This window comes from Magallana gigas, chromosome 10 (assembly GCF_963853765.1).
Source record: "Magallana gigas chromosome 10, xbMagGiga1.1, whole genome shotgun sequence".
Classification (NCBI taxonomy): Eukaryota; Metazoa; Mollusca; class Bivalvia; order Ostreida; family Ostreidae; genus Magallana; species Magallana gigas.
The window spans coordinates 738354-761598 of NC_088862.1; the positions used below are offsets into that span (position 1 = coordinate 738354).

Here is a 23245-nt window from a genome sequence, read left to right on the forward strand (position 1 = left end):
TAAGATGATTTAACATAATATTGTATTCGTATATACAAAAATTGTCATGTTAAAATGAAGTACAAATCAGTCAGTCTAAAAGCACGTGGTTTCCATAGTAACAGCACGAATAAAAAAAAATACCCAAATATTTTTAATACAATCTTCATTCTGATTATCTTTATATGTGTTTTTATCATTATTGTTTTTATGTCACTTTCCATATTTTTCACAAAATGCTCGATGCTTGCTGATTTTTACTCTTAATCAGTTATAGGAAAATCAGGTAATACGATGATACAAGAAGCCGTCTTATATTTTGTTTACGAAGGATGTGTAACAATCTGTTAATGCGACGCATGCGTAGATACACTTCCGGACTGTGCTGAATACACAAAAAGTTCGTGCACGGCTCCATATGTGAACTGGGCTTATAGCAATTGCAAAGCGTACTGTGGATTCTGTCGCAAGTATAAACGCGGTTTTTTCAACCTAAGTGATAAAGGTGGTGCTTGTAATGGTGTGAAAAAGGTCTCTCTTGGTCACTGTTTGAGCATCTAATATATTCCTATATGTTTTAGTACGTAATTTATTTGAGGACAGATGTTGGATTACGTAATCATGTGGCATTACAAAATTGTAAAATGAATATTACATCTGGACCAGAAACTTTTATGATTTAAAGGATTCAATTGAATTTCTACAATTGTTATTCGATATCACATAATTTCAGACAGTTTTCAAAGTTTTTCCAAATAAAATTTCATACAGATACGGAATGTCATAATAAAAGGAGTGACTGTCATGAGTATGGAAAACAAGTGTGTCAGTTACCCTATGTATCATGGGCAAAGGAAAACTGCGAGCAATATTGTGGATTTTGTGGACATGGTAATACAACAGCAGTTTCTGAATTCTACACCTATTTCTAATATCAGAACCAAATTCAAATACAAATTGTGTAGATTTAAATCATAAGTCTATTATGTGACCTTTTTCTCATTTTTTTTTTTTTGATATGTAGACTAAAAATAAAAATCATAAAATGTTATTGCTTTTTTCAATCTATTATATTGCACTGTGTTGTATTGTAGACTTGAAGTGTCTATATAGTCCGTGGGAAGACCTGACTCCTTGCACAGCGGTCTGCGGCCTAGGCCTGAAAGTTCAAGTGAGAACATTTGTCATAGTTAAACAAGGCACCCCTCTAGCCAAGGACTGCAACGAGAGCTTAATTAAAAACACCACCTGCGCTAAACATACTTGTAGGTATTAATTTTAGATGATCTATATAATTTTATGGTTTTGTCCACTGCGTTCTTTCAACTCGGTTTAACTCTATAGTTGTGATCGATAGTGTGATTTTGATTCCCAATAAATAATCTAAATTTTTGTAAAGGACACAGTATTATCCGATCTTGATTTTTTCCTTAAGTTTATTTAACAAAACCTGTATTTGTTCACAGCTATCAAATTGGAATGGATAATGATTCAACACTCGACTTTGTGACTGAGTTCGTGAGTCGTCTTTATAGATGATTTTTTTGTGTATATCTATTCCTTGACAATTATTTTAGGCACCGTTCCACCGACGGCTGTAGTGAAGGTTCCCGTCACCGAGCCGTCAGTAGTTACACTCAAAACCCATGTTGATACCGGAGTTCTTGATCACCATGGGCCTCTCATTCCTGTTGACCCAGACACAGTTAAGGATGTCATCAAAGCAGGAACCACCGTCGTTGAAGAATTGGCCATTGGGGCACTGTTTGCCGAACTACTTCCAATGATTGCTTTCATTGGTAAAAGAGATGTAACTGAGCAAACAAGAGATTTTGAAGACTTTGTAAATACCGTTATGAAGGCTCACAATTTGAGCTGATATTCTTTTTGAATGATATGATAAATGCAATTTAACATAAATGACATCGACTCTCAATCTCTCTCTCTCTCTCTCCCTCTCTCTCTCTCTCAAAATGAAGCATGATGCAACGTTGGTTAAAACCTTATCAGCATTTTCTTCACCTATACACATGCAGTTAGTATGTTTATTTACAATGAAGAATGGCCTCACTGGCAGAATGTCTTGTACATCGTCTGGCCTTTGCAGAATCAGTTATCATTGAAAATGATTTCATTGTGATAGTTTGATCATTCTCGATGTAAACAGCTTCGATAAATTTTTCCCACAGTCATTTGCTATTTTTCTGCCTGAGAATACATTTTTGCGGTCAAAGAAATAACAGCAAAAGATATAGAAAAAGATTGTCTCTAAAACAGATACACAAACGATAGGAGGATTAAGGTATCACACCGGTATTTGTTTTTACTAAATTACACTTTAGACTGAGGGAAATATTCTTTAAAAATCAGTTTGTATTTTTCATGACAAAATATTCGGAGGAAATGTTCATTGTTACCCTTTCCATCAGCTGACATCTAAAAATAACACAAGATACGGCATTTTCTCAAATAATCTAGCTCCAAACAGGTCTACTCTAAAAACCAAGTGGTTTTCCGTTTGTATGTAAACACACTGCACACTCCCCAGGAAGTTGTTGCATGTGCCTTTAAAGTAGTAGTGCCTATGAAAAATAATCATCATCCAACAAAATACATAAAATATCCTTCTCAGTGGTTTTTAATAAAAGGAAAATGTAAAAATTCAGTCAAGGTAAAAAAATAATTCTGACATATATATGGAACTACACTGGTTTACCGGTATGATACATTAAGGTTGCCATTTTTGGACATAGAGAAAGAAAGCAAATAATTTTTTAACAAAAACAGAGGTCCATGGGGCCACATCGCTCACCTGAGCAACAATGACTATATAGGCGTTCAAAGGATATTGTACCAAATGACCCCTCGGTATAATAACAAAAAATATTATTGTAAAGTATTCGAAGTTTACACTTGTTTTGCATACACTCAATCTTTGACATTGTACCTTTATGTAATACCACTTTTACCAAAAAATAAGAAAATCCTATGCAAGATATAAAACTCAATTTTTGGTAGGGGTACACTGTTAACTTCCAATTTCCTATATTTTCACCCCCCACTGTATAAAGCGATCAAAATATTTTAGAACATATAGGTACATTTTCTTCCTTGATACTTACTAGTAAATTATTTTTTTAAAAATATTATAATATTATTGTTCGATATTGAAATGAATTGGAATGAACTATATGGGAAGAAGATTTTATTTTTTTAAAAATTCTATAGATGTAAATAATAAAACTGTGCCTCAATGTGCTCAATTTCTCAAATTAAAACATTCAAAAATTTAAAAAGTCTTCCCCATCATAAACGACTGTTGTTTACCTGGCGTAAACTTTTTAACCTTACTCACTTGATTAATGAATACACTCGAATGAAAAATGTCGTCACGTGACATGTGTAAGAGTTATTATAGTAAATGTATATCAGGCATATCAGTGGATTTTACTAAGACCCACCCACTGTTTTCATATTTATTAAAATACAACAATTGGCTACAAACCAGGATGATTTTACGCTGTAATACTTTCTTAGGAAAAGCGATAACGCTTTTATCCTGTAACACAATGTGTCAGAACTATGGGAACTATGAACACTGTTTTAACGGTGTCGTTTTTATTTACTCATGTCTCAAAAACTATCAAAATTAATGTGAAATTCATATAATTCTGAATCATCATATAAAGAGGGGGCCCTAGAAAGTAGTTACAGCATATCATTTTTCGTACAAGTATTAAACCTTTTGCGAGATATTTCTAATGTATGATCAACCAAAATTTCAGCGTCAATCATTGAATTATAATCTAGATACAGAGCTCACAATTTTGCTAGATTTTTAACTTCAGTTTGTATTTCCTATTCAGCATAAAAAATTTAAACAAAAAATGACCTTGTATCTGTGAACAAAGCTCTGTGTCTTGCTTATAATTTAAAGTTTAACACTCAAATATGGTTAGTAAATAGACATTGTAAACAATTAAACAAAAGAGACATGCACTATAACAAAGAGCACAATTTATATTTCAAAATGAATCATGTATATATACCTTCATATTTTCGTGAGCGATATTAAACTCTGTTTAAACTGAATAACTTCGAGAAAATGCTGAGCATCTCAGCAAAATACATTGCATTAATTAACCAATATGCAAAAGATCATACCGAATTACCAATAGAATGAATTGTATTTTAGTACTTTGTTAATACATCAAATTTAACTTATTTGCGCAGGTAAACAGTCAACTGTCTGATTTACCGAAGTCTATGTTTGATTTGATAGGTAAAAATGACAAAATACAGGCGATGGTTCCCAAGGTTAAAAGGCATAAATAATATAAAAATGGACGAAAATCACAACAAGCTAATTATAACATAACACAACGTTGAACTTGACTCAGTAGTCCTTAAGAAAAAGATTTATATTTTCTGCAATTTATATTTGCCTTACCATAAGGATGCCTTGTGCCAAATTTAGTTATAATTGGTCAAGCGGTTTTTGAGAAGTACAAAATGTAAAAAGTTTACAGACGGACAAAATGTGATCAGAATAGCCCACTTGAGCTTTCAGCTCAGGTCAGCTAAAATAATAAAAAAAACAACCAACTAGCATTCAGTTTTTACTTGATAAGTGTTAATTTTATCAAACGTTATCAATAGTTAAACATTATGTTCATTTTGATATGTCGATTACCGGACGGTATGATACCTAAAGATTGCCATTTTTGGACATAGAGAAAGAAAGCAAATTATTTTCAAACCAAAAAAAAAAAGAAAAATGAAAAGAAGACTTACATTCATTTTTTTACTTGATAATAGTTAATATATCAAACACTATCAATAGTTAAACATAACATGTTCCAAATTTAACAGCTGAACACAAGGCACACGAAATCATTATCTATACAACTATATAAACTATATTAAAATAACAGACTCGAATTGTTGGTCTTTATACCGAGAAATCAGAAGAGTACTGTGTTTTGTTTTATATATTTTAAACAACATTTGCACTTGAACATAACCAGTTTGTTTTTATTTTTCCTCAATCAAGCTTTGCAAGTTAATAATCAAACAAAATTCCTTTAAAAATCCGGAAATCATCTGAATTTTTCGGATTTTACAATCTTGCGCATGTGCATTACATTCATGCTAAATCACGGGAGGCTCTTTAGTTTATGTTTTCCCAATATCACATTTGCATAAACAAAGAAACGATAATACGTGTACATATTCAAAGAAAATATTTATCATAGATTCTGTTCATCAAAGAAAATACGGGAGATAGGTTTTACTCATCTAATAGTGCATTTAATATGAAAAATCCCGAGAGTTCCGAATGTCAACATTGTGTGAAAATTCGAAGCCAGTAAAAAATATTGGTGAAAAAGTGTTGAATTCGTCATAAAAATGAATTAAATTGTTAGATGAAAGGTATTTACAGCATTAGAGTGGTTTGTTATGAAAATTTGACCGTTATTTTAAATGCAGCTTGATTAAATTTTTTTCATTATCGTTTCGGAGCGATTCTGCTATTTTCTGCTACATTACGGGTATATGGGAGGCATTATAACCGTGGTGAAGGCCTGTCTGGAGACACAGTTAAATTATTCTAACTAAGAGTGTAGTGAAAATAATAGCATTATTGTAGGCTTAACGCTTGGTTATGTAAATGTCAACAATACGGTGTGTCGATTTATCTATTTCGTAAATGCCTCATATAATATGCAATATGTCAACCCGTGTACGTACGGGTCAAAGTCTAGTTGTTTATAATTCATGATAAATGCTTCGAGACACCACGAACACTTATGTAATTTAATATCAAACAGAATTGATTTTCAATTTGTTCAATTCAAAAAAAAAATTGCGAAGACAAAAAAACTAAACTAAATCATTCCAAAAAAAAAATACCACATACACAAGATTAACATGGGAATGAAAAATGATTTATATTCACAACTTTTTCATACTGAGAATTTTAAAAGCAGTACAATGTTGAATGCCTTTTCCGCAGCTTGTTCTTGTTGCATGCATTCCAGAAATAAAACCATGACTACCCAATGAGTGATTGTGTCATTTATTGACCAAACAAATGACAGAATTATAACTAAAGCACATTAAATGTAGAATTACAATTATCATATTAGCTAATTTAATAACTTGGATAAGGTCTTATGATAAATTAAGGATTTAAGCCTAGAAATGTTAAATTGCAATTAGTGTTTATCCCAGTTATTATTATATAATGAATATAACATTTTTTGCAACAAGAAGGTGGCGTTAATAAAAAAGGGCTACCACCGGTAAAGTTGAAATTTCACTCAATTTATAGCACAAAGACCATAAAAATAACAAGATATGTACATTTAAGAAATAACAACGTTATTTAGTGAACATGGCGATATTAATAGCAATTGCTCTGTTGGCATATTCCATGATGCGCGCTAGCAGTTGCTATTCATAACGCCATGTTCACTAAATAGTCGTTGTTTATTACTTATATTTGCATTTTCCCACTCGCAAATACCCTGTATTAGCCTAGACCTTGACATTTAGCTATTACATCAAAAGTAAACATTCAGACTGTAATGTATCTTTTTAATTCACATAGATTTGTTAACAGAATCAATGATATGTTAGTCTTACAACAGTAATTCCTTTAAAATGTTATCAAAAACATGTTTAAATATTAAATACGTCAATTTTAATGGAGTTGGAGAAAAACACACGATGTATAAGTATAGTGGTTTAAATCTATAACGTCATGGAAAAGTATATATAACGTTACACTTTTATGACGTCATAGTATACAGAGAGAGCAATTGCGATTATAGAGAAATAATTGCAGCTCCTCCGTATGGGCTTACAGTGGGAAAGAACAATGGAAATGCAAATATTAGTATATACTTAGCATTTTCAGCAGAATATTGGGCAATTGAAAGTAATTCTTTGGTGCATGATGAATACAGATATGCTCAAAAGTTAGCACCTAGTCCTGACCAAGTGAAGATTTATTCAAATGTGCATAATTTTCAGAGCAAATCATGCATATGCAGTTGGTATGGCAAAAATCATATATTTGCATCATGGAATATGCCAACAGAGCAGTTGCTATTCATAACGCCATGTTCACTAAATAATCGTTGTTCATTACTTATATTTGCATTTCACCACTCGCAAATGCCCTGTATTAGCCTAGACCTTGACAGTTAGCTATTGCATCAAAAATAAACATTCTGACTGTAATGTATTTTAATTCACATAGATTTGTTCACAGAATCAATGATATGTTATAACAGTAAATCTTTTAAAATGTTATTATAAGACAGGTTTTAATATTAAATACATCAATTTTATGGAGTTGGAGAAAAACACATGATGTATCGTATAGTGGTTTAAATCTATAACGTCATGGAAAAGTATATGACGTCAGACCGTTATGACGTCATAGTATACAGACGGAGCAATTGCGATTATAAAAAAAATAATTGCAGTTCCTCCCTATGGACTTACAGTGGGAAAGAACAATGCATATGCAAATATATAACCATACACATACATATATATACCCATACATGCACGCATACATATATATAATTATATACATACATATATACAATTACACACGTACTAATTTTATTGATAATTGACACTATCTTTAGCACAATGATTTTTTAAACGGTTTTTTAAACATCAATCCTGCTCTAAAAAGTAAGAACCTGTGTTTTTAAGATTAGAGCTTCCAAAACGTTATTATGTAGATGATAAACGATAAGATAAGACAAACGCACAAGATGAAATTGCAAGCTGATCACGAGCCATGAATACACGATATCACAAGGTTCACATGTACATGTATAAACCCTTCGATGTCGAAACATCCGATTGCATAATCAATGGCTGACGTATTATATACCCTATGTTGTCTTTTGGAATTTTATTAATAGATTAAAGTGTATTTTCTGTTTTGATTCACTGGTGCTTCCTTTGTTTGACTTGGAATTTTTTTCTTACAATTTGATAAGTTCGATCCAAAAATTTTATATATAATTTGTTCAGCTATTAATTATCATTCAGTAAAAAAAAGATGTTCTTTTATTTTGGTATTTTCCTAAATTGTTATTCTGTAAAAGAAGACTATTGCAGTCTATCTATATTTAGGCCACGGCTATCGCACTCTCTTAAATAAAATATTAACATTTGTATCAAAATGCAACACATAAATACAATATGTATACATATCATTTTCAATTACTAAATGTTCAGCATTGAAACGTTTGGAGAATGCTTCACCATACAAACATCTCCTATATGTTACTGTCTCTTATTTGTTTGTTCTGTATCTTTATATTTTTTTTCATTTTCTAAAAAGAAAACTATTTTTACATATGTTATATACCACCACTTGTTTAAATTACATTGAATTCTTCTAAGGAGTAATTAGTATGTGTACATATATACAAATACATTACACTTTAATATTGAATGTAACAATCTAATAAATACTATATATATATATATATATATATATATATATATATATATATATATATATATATATATATATATTTACATTGCAACTATATATCTATGTTCACGCGCTATGCTTATACTCTGTTATGTGACTATGTGACTATGTGAAAGTTCAATTGAAAAAAGAAAAAGAAATGATAACGGATCTACATACACTACAGATAGAGAAGACAGAACTAAATTATTTAAAGGTAAAAGGCACCAAATTTAATGTCGCATATACAGATTAATTCACTAAATTAAGTTTTTTATGATACCATAAAAACTCAAATACATTAAGTTTTATTTAGTATGCTATTCCATCTACATTATTTAAATACATTGTATGTCTCAGAAGTAATGAACAAAATGACAATAACAAACCGTCATCCATCTCAAATATCCATAAAACAAAATACAAATTCAAAGCAGAGCAACACGGACCTCCATACAATAGAGGTAGGATCAGCTGCCTAAGAGGAGTAGGAATTCTCTGCTGACCAGCCACACCCGCCGTGTCGCAATCGGGAAAAAAACGTATTTATTGTTCATTTATCATTAGTGAATGTATTCTTTCTGCTGGCGGAATAATTGGATTTAAAGTGCATGTATATTTAATTAGATTGTTGAGTATATGCATGTACTAAATACCTCTCTCTAAATTAACTTATTATTCGAAGGGTAGCTATTCGTGAGTCACACAGTCCAAAAAAAAAATCAACCAACATATCAATCTTCCGCTCAACATCATTTTTGATATAAGAATATTTTTGCAATTCCCATACATCTTAGTATTTGAAAATGCATAAGAATACAACGTATATCATAGATACTTCAATGTAACGTATGGGATATTATCCTCCCAGTTCTAAAATACATCAAGTTAAGTAATTTCAGTAGAAATAAAAATACATAGTAAATGAAAAACAAAGTGGTTTACCATGTTCTTTTGACTTTTAACTATTAATAAGTTTTAAATAAATGATCAATAAGCTAATGACACGGTATTTATTAACACGAATAACATTTGTTTCAAAGTGATTTCAGGTTATTATAAAATTATACAACCTATATACTGAATGTATATATTGAAATCGTTTATTTCATGAGGACCAATTTTCGTGGATTAAATTTGACAAGTTCAATGGGTTGTAATTTCGTGTATTCCCTTATACTTACAAAAGGAATATAACTTTATTTCCTATCAATTCGTGGGGATGCTAATTCGTGGATGAGAGGAACCCACGAATTCGAATTCAACAAAACTTATATAATATATATGATATAATTGTTTTTTCTTTGCAGTTATGATAATAAACAAATAATAAGAAAGTTAAATAAATGTTTAAAAAAGCCCATGTCATTTAACAAACACGGAGATACTGAAAACATAAAGGTTTCTATTGTGTAAAAAATAATCACCAACCAAATTAGTTTTAAAATGAATGCAACACGGGATGTAACTCTATCGAAAATGTTAGTGAACTGAGCAAAACATATTATTTCTTGCAGGTATTGAGTACTGTAAATACAATTATACATCCCTCGAAAAGTATACAGACGGATGAACAACGGACAACAAAGGGCCAGAAAATTTCTCATGAATCTAAGGTTCATGTGAGCTAAAAAAAAGCCATGATGATACCTTTGTTTAAAAGCACAATTACTGATGTATGGTACACATTATGAATCACATGTTCATTTCATCAACATGCAACCAGAAACAGTGGTCATTGTACTGTCTTACAAACACAAATTGGCATCCGCTCCATTACTTAGTAACAACTTACGGTGTTATCATTGCCGTTTTCACGAGTCAAAAGGAACGAACTAACTCCGCCTGCAAGACATAGGTTAACATTTGCACAATTGTCAAGTAAAAATTGAACTACGCTTTCATGTCCCTCTTTACAAGCTAAAGCTAACGGACTAGCTTCATTTTTGTCACATAAATTTACGGTTGCTCAACTTTTAAGTAAGAGTTTCACAATTCCATAATACCCGTTTTTGCATGCCTCATGGAGACAACTTGTTCCGTCATTTCGACACAAATTTAAATTTGCTCCATTAAGAAGTAATAGTTGAACAATGCTTTCATTTTCCCTCTGACAAGCTGAAAAGAGTGGACTAACTCCATTGTCCATACACAAATTAATATCAGCCCCTTTACTCAATAAAAGCTGTACAGTGCAATCCAACTTTTTTGACAAGCAATTAGGAACGGCCTTGATCCGTCTTTATAACATAAAGCAAATCTGCTCCAGAAATCTGCTTGGAAACTAAAAGTTTTGCTGTACTATAAAAAGCTATAAAAGGAGGAGTGGCTTTGGATTTTTTCATACAAATTAATGTCCGCTCCATTACTTGGCAAAAGTTGTACGATGGTATCGTGACCTTCTTCACAAGCCATAAATAGAGGACTGGCTCCGTCTTGGTGACATAAATTAATGCCTGCACCATTGCTTCGTAAAAAATGTACTAAGTCATTATTCCCCTGATAACATGCAAATATTAAAGGACTTTCTCTTTTTACCGTACATACATTCTAATCAGCTCCAGCATTCAGCAAAAATTGAACTATGGTATTGTGTCCTCTTTGAATAGCTATATGGAGGGGACTGGCTCCGTTTTTGAAACATTAATTAAAGTCTGCGCCATTACTCAGTAACAGTTGTACAACGCTCTCTGAATGTCCGTTTTGACAAGCTTGAAAAGAGGACCGGCATCGCCCTCCATGCATGAATTAATGTTTGCCCCATTACTCAGTAACAGTCGTACTATGCTATCATGTCCGTTATGACAAGCTTCATACAGAGGACCGGCGCCGTTTTTTCTTGCATGAATTAATGTTTGCTCCATTGCTAAGTAATAGTTGTACTGTGCTATCATGTCCGTCAAAACAAGCCGCAGTAAAAGGACTGGTTCCGTCTGCCATGCATAAATTAATGTTTGCTCCATTACTCAGTAGCAGTTGTACTGTGCTATCATGTCCGTTTTGACAAGCTATATAGAGAGGACCGGCACCGTTTTTCTTGCATAAATTAATGTTTGCTCCATTGCTTAGTAACAGTTGTACTATGCTATCATGTCCGTCAAAACAAGCCGCAATAAGAGGACTAGTTCCGTCCTCATCACATGAATTAATGTTTGCTCCATTACTCAGTAGCATTTGTACTGTGCTATCATGTCCGTTTTGACAAGCTATGTAGAGTGGACTAGTTCCGTCCTCATCACATAAATTAATGTTTGCTCCATTACTCAGTAACAGTTGTACTGTGCTATCATGTCCGTCAAAACAAGCTATATAGAGAGGAACGACACCGTTTTTCTTGCATAAATTAATGTTTGCTCCATTGTTTAGTAACAGTTGTACTGTGCTATCATGTCCGTTTTGACAAGCTATATAGAGAGGACCGGCACCGTTTTTCTTGCATAAATTAATGTTTGCTCCATTGCTTAGTAACAGTTGTACTATGCTATCATGTCCGTCAAAACAAGCCGCAATAAGAGGACTAGTTCCGTCCTCATGACATGAATTAATGTTTGCTCCATTACTCAGTAGCATTTGTACTGTGCTATCATGTCCGTTTTGACAAGCTATGTAGAGTGGACTAGTTCCGTCCTCATCACATAAATTAATGTTTGCTCCATTACTCAGTAACAGTTGTACTGTGCTATCATGTCCGTTTTGACAAGCTATATAGAGAGGAACGACACCGTTTTTCTTGCATAAATTAATGTTTGCTCCATTGTTTAGTAACAGTTGTACTGTGCTATCATGTCCGTTTTGACAAGCTTTATAGAGAGGACCGGCACCGTTTTTCTTGCATAAATTAATGTTTGCTCCATTACTCAGTAGCATTTGTAGTGTGCTATCATGTCCGTTTTGACAAGCTACGTAGAGTGGACTAGTTCCGTCCTCATCACATAAATTAATGTCTGCTCCATTACTCAGTAACAGTTGTACTGTGCTATCATGTCCGTTTTGACAAGCTATATAGAGAGGAACGACACCGTTTTTCTTGCATAAATTAATGTTTGCTCCATTGTTTAGTAACAGTTGTACTGTGCTATCATGTCCGTTTTGACAAGCTATAAAGAGAGGACTGACACCGTTTTTCTCACATAAATTAATGTCTCCTCCATTATTCAGTAGCAGTTGTACTGTGCTATCGTGTCCGTCAAAACAAGCCGCAGTAAGAGGACTAATTCCGTCCTCATGACATGAATTAATGTTTGCTCCATTACTCAGTAGCAGTTGTACTGTGCTATCGTGTCCGTCAAAACAAGCCGCAGTAAGAGGACTAGTTCCGTCCTCATGACATGAATTAATGTTTGCTCCATTACTCAGTAGCATTTGTACTGTGCTATCATGTCCGTTTTGACAAGCTATGTAGAGTGGACTAGTTCCGTCCTCATCACATGAATTAATGTTTGCTCCATTACTCAGTAGCAGATGTACTGTGCTATCATGTCCGTTTTGACAAGCTATATAGAGAGGACTTGCTCCTTTCTTTACACATACATTAATGTTTGCTCCATTGCTAAGTAATAGTTGCACAGCGCTATCAAGTCCGTCAAAACAAGCGGTATGAAGAGGAGTTATTCCATTCTGTTTACACTCATTAACGTTTGCTCCACTGCTTAGTAAGAGCTTTATTGTTTCATTGCACCTTGTTTCACACGAGGTTTCATCTTTATTATTCTCAGTTGCATTTGCTGCGTATATTAAGGGAGTAGATCCATCTTGATTAGAATTGTTGCCAAATTGTCGTAAATTCACATCGACGCCAAACTTTATTAGCTGTTGCATCATTTCAAAATTATGGAACGCAGACACAAGATGTATAGGATGGAAACATGCATATGTGTCTTTTAAAAATAATTTAATGTGGTCGTTTGAAAAAAATTCAAGCAAGTCTAAAGATCCATTGCAGCATACCGCAGAAAACAGCGAAATGTCTTCAATATCTGTTTTCAATTGTGTAAGAGCTTTTAAGCAATATAACGACAATTCTGTATGACAAAATACAATCATAGCAGAAATTGGCGATATTTCATTTCTTAGATTCAAAAAGGAAAGTTTTGAAAGAAAAAGGTCTTTTGTTTCTATATACTGTTCATCTTTTTCAATTTGAAGTACTTTTTTCTCAAGTAGCATTTTATATGTTTCTGGATTTCGGTTCAATTCTTCTATTATTATGTTCCTAACCTTTTCGTTCCTCATACAAGGATTAAGGACAACGTCTAATAGATGTTCTCCAAATATTTCCATGAACAATCTCTTCCCAAGATTGGCAATGTATTTGTCACTTAAGACTATAGAAAACTTGTCATTTTCATCTTTACAATCTTCTAACTTCACCCTTCTTCTTAGAAAACTAACATCGGCATATTCAATCGTTTCTTTAGGATAATCTGATCCGAACACGTAAGTGGTTATTTCCATTACAAAGTCATGGTAAAAATGAAAGTTATCGCCAATTTTCTTAACGAAAAAACCTTCCATAGATTCAAGGATGTCTCCAATTGTATATGGTGCAGTGTTTTCACTCATTCCGCAAAGTTCTAACGCATGTTTATATTTCCTTTTGGAGGTTTCTTCTTGAAGAAAATCGTTGACACAAAGAGCATTGTTAAACAGAACAAGAAGAACTAGGGCACAATATTTTTCTTTGGATGCCTTTCGGAAATTTCTAATTTCCTCTTCTAAAACAAAAGCTGGCTTCTTGAAAAACTTTAATCCGTCATTTTGATAAGTGACATTGCTAAAATATAATTTGCACAGCAATGGGAAATACGCATCGATTTTCATTATCGCTGCAAATTCTTCTTTGGAGAATGTATTGAAAAATGAATGTTTTTTAAATATTGTTTCTTTCTCATCATCGTTCAGCTTTAGTAGGTTATTATTTATGTCTACTATGTATGATTTGTTTGTAAAAATTCCAGCTATTCTAGCATCACTGATAATATATTTTCTACAGGACATTAAAACTTTGACTTTTTTAAAAAGAGCCTTTAATTTTTCTTCGTTTTGTCTCCATGCGTCATGTGATTTTTCATCAAATGCTTCTTTTCCAATTGGATCATTGAACACAAAAAGTGTTTTACTCTGTATTAACAAACAGTCATTGATGAGTTCCCTCACTTCATAGATCGGTTTTACAGTCCATCCTTGAGATCTGTATTTAAGTGCAATATGCTGAATGATAGCAGACTTTCCTGATCCCGAGTGACCCGCCACAATAACAACATTCTGATCTTTTATGAGTTCTTCTACTTTCTTACACGCTTTTGTTGATATGAATAGATTGTTATCCTGTTCCCATTGTTCAAATATGATTCTATCAACTGTTGACTCTGATAGAAATAAATCAATGAATTATTGTATGCAACTATATACCTAATGTAAACATAAAAATGCTCTTTGTATAAAATTGAAGATAACTGAATATCCAGAAAGTATCTGTTTCAATGATTTTTACGATATTTCATTTTTCTCTTTAAACTGATATTGCATTTTGTAGTATAAACAAGAATATATAACTTGCCTTCTTTTGGTTTATTAGCTGTATGTCCATAATCAAAATCTATCTTCCTCGAAACACTCACTAAATAAATATTAAACGATTGAAAATATATGTAATTGTTCCTGTCCCTTCAATAGATCAACAAATTCTAATTCATAATTATTAATGACAAGAGGCCCATGGGGCCATATCGCGCACCTGAGCAACAATAACTTTGATATACAGTCCCTGAAACGTTCTACTTTCCCATTTTTTCGTGCGTTCACCTGCGCTCACAGTGCGTGCACCGTGCGTTCACCGTGCGCTCACCATGCGTTCACCGTGCGTTCCCTTGCACTCTCCGCTCCGCTTTGTTCGCGCTTAACGTTCACAAAGCGCTCACTCTGCGTTCACAAAGCGTTCACCTTGCGTTCACCGTTCGTTCAGTGTTTACTTATCGCTCAGTTCGTTTTCATTCATTTTCATTCAGAACTCCAAAATAAAAGGATAGGTCTCAGCAAAATTAAAAAGGAACCCTAGCGTAAAGGTGGAAGGAAACATATTATATATGAAACATCATTTTAAAGAACATTTTATCCGTGGAATTTAAAGTACACATTCTTGATTGGGTCTGCTTTTTGTTGTTTTTGTTTTTTATCACTCTCCTAAACATGGATTATTTTTGTCGAAACGAAAATGGCGTAAGTATGCAGTTACTGTGAAAATTTTAAGTTACACAATACAATGTTAAATTGCTACACCAATAATATTTATTGATTCATTCTAAGACGTCAGTCCAGTCGTTTAAAAACAAAGACTTTAATCAACAAACGACTCGACTCACATATATAAATATAAAAAAAAGACGCTGTATTTGTGTACTTTTTACGATTCAAATAATAATTCTTTCGATGTCCAATCACAAACATATCCATGCTTGACAATAAACTGAAGAGATCAACTTAAGAAATGTAAGCATAAATGCGTGCTTACTTATAGATTAACAATATAACAATAAATCCCAACGATTTCTCAGTAAATGCAATGTCGTCAAAGTGATTTATAAAGAGTGCGCTCACCGTACGTTCAGAGTGTGCTCACCTTTCACTCACCGTTCAAGTGGGAAAATATAACGTTTCAGGGACTGTATGGGCGTTCAAAGGATATTGTGCCATATGGCACATCGATAGAATAACAAATAATAAATACCGTAAAGTATCCGAATTTTACATTTATTTTTGCATACACTTAATCTTTGACATTGTACTTTTATAGAATATCATTTTTACCGAAAATCAGATGATCCTATGCAAGATATTATACAAAACTTTTGGTAGAGGTACACTGTTAACATCCAATTCATTTATTTTCGTGAATCATATATATATATATATATATATATATATATATATATATATATATATATATATATATATATATATATATATATAAAGCACTAAAAATGGCTAACGACACGAACAATAGAAATTGTCAAATTTTCGGGACAACCCGTCCCTTCTTCAGGACCAAAAAATAAATTACATGAGTTTAAAACAAAGAAAACAAAATCTAAAGCTACTACTAAACTACTTAAGAAGCTATGAAAAAGAACAGCTACATTATACACATCATTTGATCACATTCTTAAAGGTGTTGATAGGTGCCTATTGTGCAAACACAGCACCAACGCGGACAGTTTTAAAAGCCCCACCACGGGTCGCACGTACAAGATATTTGGCAACACTTCTTGCCGCACAGACAACTGCATCTATCTCATCAGTTGCAAAGTCTGCTCTAAGCAATACGTTGGTGAAACAGGTGACCTCCGCAGAAGGATCAACAACCACCGCTCTACCATAAAGACCAAAAAAGTCAAGGAGCCCGTCGGAGAACATTTTAATACAAGTGGCCACAAATGGGAAGACATGGCAGTATTGGTTATTGACCATAATCCTAATTGGACAGACGCGGAGAGGAAAAGCAAGGAAAAGTTCTGGATGCACAGACTCAAATCATTCAGACCTGATGGCATGAACAAACAAATGGACTTCACTAAAATGAACGTCTCATAGCCATATATCACCGGAAACCCACATAGTAATTTTATCTAATCTGTCAACTGCGCCTCTTTCATTTATTAGTTTCTTTACTACCTTTTATTTGTAAATCATTTTTTTCGTAATTTTATTCATTTATTTATTTATTTTTATTTAATTTCATCTCTTTTTAATCATAAATTCGAGTCTATATCATAAGTGCCGTACGAGTTAACAACGGGGGTTCAAATTTTCATTTATTAACTCGGACGTCAATTTTAATTAGCTAATTAACTTAATCAGGCGTGAAGTTGGCAGTCGATTGATTACTTTATAGCGATCGGCGACAGTATCAACACCTTTAAGAATGTGATCAAATGAAGTGTATAATGTAGCTGTTCTTTTTCATAGTCTCTTAAGTAGTTTAGTAGTAGCTTTAGATTTTGTTTTCTTTGTTTTTTACTTACTCATGTAATTTATTTATGGTCCTGAAGAAGGGACGGGTTGTCCCGAAAATTTGACAATTTCTATTGTTCGTGTCGTTAGCCATTTTTAGTGCTTTATATATTCAATTTACTGGCTTAGTATCTATATATCAGATCCGACACCTTAAAGATGCCTAGTGTTGTTGATTTTATTCAGTGCTTTATATATATATATATATATATATATATATATATATATATATATATATATATATATATATATATATATATATATATATATATATATGTGTGTGTGTGTGTATGTGTGTGTGTGTGTGTGTGTGTGTGTGTGTGTGTGTGTGTGTGTGTGCAATACTTATACTATGGTATGTAAATATGTGAAAGTTTAATTAAAAACCATTGATGTAGATTTCATATAGTTCATCATATAAGGAGGGGGCCCCAGTAAGCAGTTAGAGCATATCATCCTTTTAATTTTTTTGTACTTGAGCATTTAATTTTTAGAGAGGCTTTTCTTATGATCAACCAAAATTTCAGCATCAATCATAGGATTATAAGCAAGATACAGGGTTATAAATTCTGCTTGGTTTGAGTCATATTTTGTTCATATAAGTTTATTACAGTCACGTGCAAAAAGTATTCGGTCACAAAATGGCGGCGTGTTTACATTGGTGACGAATGCACAAGAATAAAACAAGCCTAATTTCTATTAAAACTTATGATATAAAAAAAAAACAACTACTTACGGTTTAATATTTAGTTAGGTGTCCTTTAAGTCTGATGACATGTTGGATACGATTGGGAATAGAGCCATACAAACTTTTAATGTAAGCAGGCGTAATTTGAGTCCAAATTCGCCGAATTTCCTCGGTCAAATTTTCTTTTGATTTAATTGCGCCACAGCGTGATTGAAGTTTCCTTTTAATGAAAAGCCACACATTTTCAATAATATTCAAGTCTGGTGACTGGGCAGGCCAGCTTAAACAGTTGATTCGATTTCTTGCAACATATTCTTGTGTTGATCTGGCTCGATGGACGGGGGCGTTGTCGTCTTGGAAAAAATATCCATTTTGGGGGAAATGTCTAGCAAGAACGGGCCATAAGTTTTCCTCTAAAATGTCTTGATATTTGGCAGCATTTATGTTTCCTTCTACCGGCGTCATAGTCCCTACACCTTCCCAACAAATGCACCCCCATATCATGACTTCATACTTCGCCTGTGAATTCCGCTTCTCAACGAGGTCGGGTCGCCATCCTTCGTCTTTTTTCCTCCAAATCCGAACTCTCTCGTCATGGCCAATCATGATTTTACTTTCATCTGAAAAAATTACACGTTTCCAATTCTCAACTGACCATTGTCTTTTCCCCCGACACCACGCAAGCCGCTTCTTCCTATTGTTTTCCTTTATTACAAGTTTCTTCTTAGCAACACTCCTCCTGTAATTATTTTTATGTAAATTATGTTGAATAGTCCTTCTACTCACTGGTTCGGGTCTTTCCTCGTTAAATTGGCAGTAATATCTGACAGGGAACACCTCCGATTTGTTTTTACAATCCTTTCTAGCTTACGATAATCCCGGGGCTTGATGTTTGGAGGCCTGCCGCTTCTCGGTTTGTTTTCTAGGGAACCCGTCTCTGAAAACCTTTTGCAAATGTCAATAACTGTTGATTTTGGTAGTTTCAACAATTCACTAATCTTTCTCCGTGAAATTCCACTGTGCAATAAATCCACAATGACTTTTTTGGCGTCCGCTCCCGTTTCTTTTCCTTTCCGACCCATGGCTATAACAACTACGTTTTCTTTATTTGTAAACAAGCAGACGATAAACAAAAGTGTCACGTGATATACCACGTGACTAATTTCTAAATTTAAACAATTCTACTTCCTGTAGTGCTAAAATTGTCGGACAAGGTCGTTTATTTTTTTACTTTCGTTTTCAAACGTAAACACGCCGCCATTTTGTGACCGAATACTTATTGCACGTGTCTGTACATTCAACTGAAGATTTTTTTAATTGGTATTTTCTATTCAGCATTAAATATGTAAACGAAAAAAAAAAACAAGAGGCCCATGGGCCACATCGCTCACCTGAGGAACAAGAGGTATGATAAAATCAGCTCAATGGAGTCATAATACAAACTATCTGGACAATGTACAATAATTCAGGTAAATCCTGTATAAATAAAATCCATTTTCCCCTAGATATTCTTATGTTTATAATCATTAGTCCCTTTTCTTACAGGATGATTTCATAGTCATATCATATGTTGAGTATTGCAGATCTAAAAAAGATCCCTAACAATAGTTTATATATGGAATATAAACGTACATCAAATTCTGAACCTTCTCGTGAGGCCAAAAAATTGTCCTGGGGCCAAAGTCTTAACAATTATAAAGAATCATCTGGCTGTTTAGTTTCTGAGAAGATTTTCAAAGATTTACCCTATATATTCCTTTGTTAAACTTTGACTCCCCCCCCATTGTGGCCCCACCCTACCCCTGGGGATGATTATTTTCACAACTTTGAATCTACACTACCTGAGGATGCTTTCATACAAGTTTCAGCTTTCCTGGCTGATTAGTTTCTGAGAAGAAGATTTTTAAAGAATAACTCTGTTTATTCCTATGTAAAACATCGACCTCCCATTGTGGCCCCAACCTACCCCCAGGGGTCATGATTTTCACAAATTTGAATCTACACTACCTGAGTATGCTTCCACACAAGTTTGAGCTTTCCTGGCTAATTAGTTTCTGAGAAGAAGATTTTTAAAGATTTACTGTATATAATCATATGTTAAACTTCGATCCCCCATTGTGGCCCCAACCTACCCCCAGGGGTCATGGTTTTCACAACTTTGAATCTACACTACCTGAGGATGCTTCCACACAAGTTCCAGCTTTGCCGGCGAATTAGTTTCTGAGAAGAAGATTTTTAAAGATTTACTGTATATATTCCTATGTTAAACTTCGATCCCTCATTGTGGCCCCACCCTACCCCCGGGGGTCATGATTTTCACAACTTTAAAATTCACACTACCTGAGGATGCATCCACACAAGTGTCAGCTTTCCTGGCCGATAAGTTTCTGAGAAGAAGATTTCCAAAGAGTTACTCTATATATTCATGTTAAACTTCGACCCCCCATTGTGGCCCCATCCTCAGGTGAGCTAAAAAGGTTAAGTTTACAATTCAATAAGTGGGTTTCTGGAAGAACAGATTTTGAAAATTTTCGTAATATATATTGACAATTTTTTATACTTTTTTAATCTTTAGCTTTTAAGATCTGTGTACAAACATAGAATTGTGAGCAAATCTCTGTATCTTGCTTATAATTCGAAGCTTAACACTCAAATATGGTTAGTAAATAGAAATTGTAAACAACATGCATTACATGTATAACAAATAAAGAACACAATTTATTTTTTCGAAATGAATCATATATATATACATGGATATACCTACATAATTCCGTAAGCGATATCAAACTCTATTTAAACTGAATAAACTAGAGAAAATGCCGAGCATCTCAACAAAACCTATTGCATTAATCTACCATTACGCAAAAGATAATGCCGAATTACCGATAGAATGAATTGTATTTCAGTACCCCTACATCAGATTTTGCTTAATTTGCGCAGGTAAACAGTTAACGTAACTGTTTGATTTACCGAAGTCATTGATTGATTTGATACGTAAAAATCACGAAATACAGACGATAGTTTCCAGGTTACAAAGCATAAATAATGAAAACGAAACGAAAATCAGAACAAGCTAACACCAACGTCATGTGTGAAAACTGTCAACGCATTGAAATAATTAGCTCAATTTACTTCAAAAAATCGGCACCAATATATTTTGCATGTTTCAAAACTTCCCTTCATACGCGAACTGTTGCACAACAAGCAAATTCATCATAGTCAGATCGACCCTTTTTCGTATAATGTCATGGCTGCTTTAAACAAAGAACCTCGTTTTAGAAGTATGGAATACGAGTCTTGGTAAAATGGGTATTCAAACCCGGGCCGTGGCAAAATAAATGCCGGGGCAGATCGGCAATCGTCAATTCCAAATACGCATTATTTTGCAGCAATATCTACAGCGAATACAAATATACTAGTCCATCAAATATCCTGAAATTTTAATGAGATTGGCAGATTAATAACTGCCAATCTTTTGTTTTGCCCAGGCCAAGTCTTGCCTACCCATTTTACCGGATGCCGAGCCCGATTGAAATACGCCTTTCCTTTATTATTATTTTCGTAATAACTACGATTTGAAACAAAATTACCCCTTAATTTTTGCAATTTATATTTTCCTTCCCATAAGGATAATTTATGCTAAACTACGTTGAATTTGCCTCGGTAGTTCTTGAGAAGAAGATTTTTAAAAATGCACCCCCCTTTTTCTACAGTTTCAAGGTTTTCTCCGCTTTGAATACAGATCGGACTTTAATTTTTGCAATTTATATTCGCCCTCCCATAAGGATGCTTTGTGCCAAATTTGGTTGAAATTGGATAAGCAGTTTTAGAGAAGAAGTTCAAAATGTAAAAAGTTTACAGACGGACAGACGGACAGACGGACAGACGGACGGACGGACAGACGGACAGACTGACGACGGACAAAATGTGATCAGAATAGCTCACTTGAGCTTTCAGCTCAGGTGAGCTAAAAACAAACATAGAATTGTTAGAAAAGTTCTGCATGAATAATGCTTTTAATTCGAAGCTTGACAATCAAATATCGATAGTAAATAGAAAATTGTAAACAATTAAAACAGAAGAAATATGCACTTAAACAAATAAAGAGCACAGTTTATTTTTTCATAATAACTCATAAAGATACCTTCATTTTTTTGTCGGCAATATCAAATTTTTTTTAAAACTGAATAGACTCGAGAAATGCTGAGCATCTCAACAAAACACATCGCATGAATCAACCAATTCGCCAAAGATCATACCAATTTACCAGCAGAATGAATTGTATTTTAGTATGTCGTCAATGCATCAGATTTTGCTTATTTTGCGCAGGTAAACAGTCTGATTTACCGAAGTCTTTTTTTATTTGATTCGTAAATATTACAAAATACAGGCGATAGTACCTCAAGATACAAATCATACATAATGAAAATGAAACAAAAATCAAAACAAGCGAGCACCACTGTCAAAATTGAAAACTGTCAACGCATTCAATTATTTAACCTCAATTTACTTCACAAAGTCGGCACCAATTTGTCTTGCATATTTCAAAGAATCCCTTTGCACGTGAACTGTTGCACAACAATTCAACAAACACATTCATCTTTGTCAGACCGATCCGTTTATCAAACGTCCAAAATCATGAACGTGGCTGCTTTAAATATTCGAAATACAGAATAACGAACCCGAAGTTTTAAACTGATTGAACCCTTTTCCCTAGACCTTAATTTTTGCAATTAATATCATCCTGTCCATTAGGATGTTTTCTGCTAAATTACGTTGAATTTGACAAAAAAGTTCTTAAAAAGAAGATTTTTAAAAATGAACCATCCTTTTTGACAGTTTCGAGGTTTTCTCCGCTGTGAATGCAAACTGGCCATTTATATATATATATATATATATATATATATATATATATATATATATATATATATATATATATATATATATATATAGGTAAATCCAGAAAAAATTCACAGTGGTCGGATAAGATATAGAAAACTTAAATGAATAAAAACACAAAGTCCGAGTAAAACATAAGCGCTTTCATTTTCATCTTCAGA

At 33.4% G+C, this 23245-nt stretch overlaps 2 protein-coding genes across 8 annotated transcripts in view; one reads left to right on the forward strand and one right to left on the reverse strand.

Annotated features, from left to right (window-relative positions):
* Positions 1-54: 54 nt before the first annotated feature.
* Positions 55-2171, forward strand: LOC105348019 (uncharacterized). Its single transcript, XM_066073472.1, has 5 exons — positions 55-97; positions 347-445; positions 751-870; positions 1074-1244; positions 1557-2171. The coding sequence occupies exons 1-5, from the start codon at positions 55-57 to the stop codon at positions 1856-1858; spliced, it is 735 nt and encodes a 244-aa protein (XP_065929544.1). The 3' UTR covers positions 1859-2171.
* An 8864-nt stretch (positions 2172-11035) lies between these two features.
* Positions 11036-23245, reverse strand: part of LOC117683640 (serine/threonine-protein phosphatase 6 regulatory ankyrin repeat subunit A-like) — a 59581-nt gene continuing 47371 nt past the window's right edge. For all 7 annotated transcript variants that reach the window (XM_066072897.1, XM_066072899.1, XM_066072893.1 and 4 more), the window contains 2 exons: positions 15048-15107; positions 11036-14856 (listed from right to left, as the gene is read on the reverse strand). In XM_066072897.1, the coding sequence (XP_065928969.1) occupies positions 11300-14856; positions 15048-15107 (3617 nt within the window). In that variant the 3' untranslated portion in view covers positions 11036-11299. The remainder of the gene's footprint in view (positions 14857-15047; positions 15108-23245) is intronic.

Bases quoted from the DNA above. Each gene is read 5' to 3' on its own strand.
- LOC105348019 (XM_066073472.1), top strand. From the start codon at position 55: ATGAAGTACAAATCAGTCAGTCTAAAAGCACGTGGTTTCCATA. The intron at 446-750 runs GCAAGTATAAAC...AATTTCATACAG, and splicing joins AGCGTACTGTGGATTCTGTC to ATACGGAATGTCATAATAAA. The intron at 871-1,073 runs GTAATACAACAG...GTTGTATTGTAG, and splicing joins TTGTGGATTTTGTGGACATG to ACTTGAAGTGTCTATATAGT.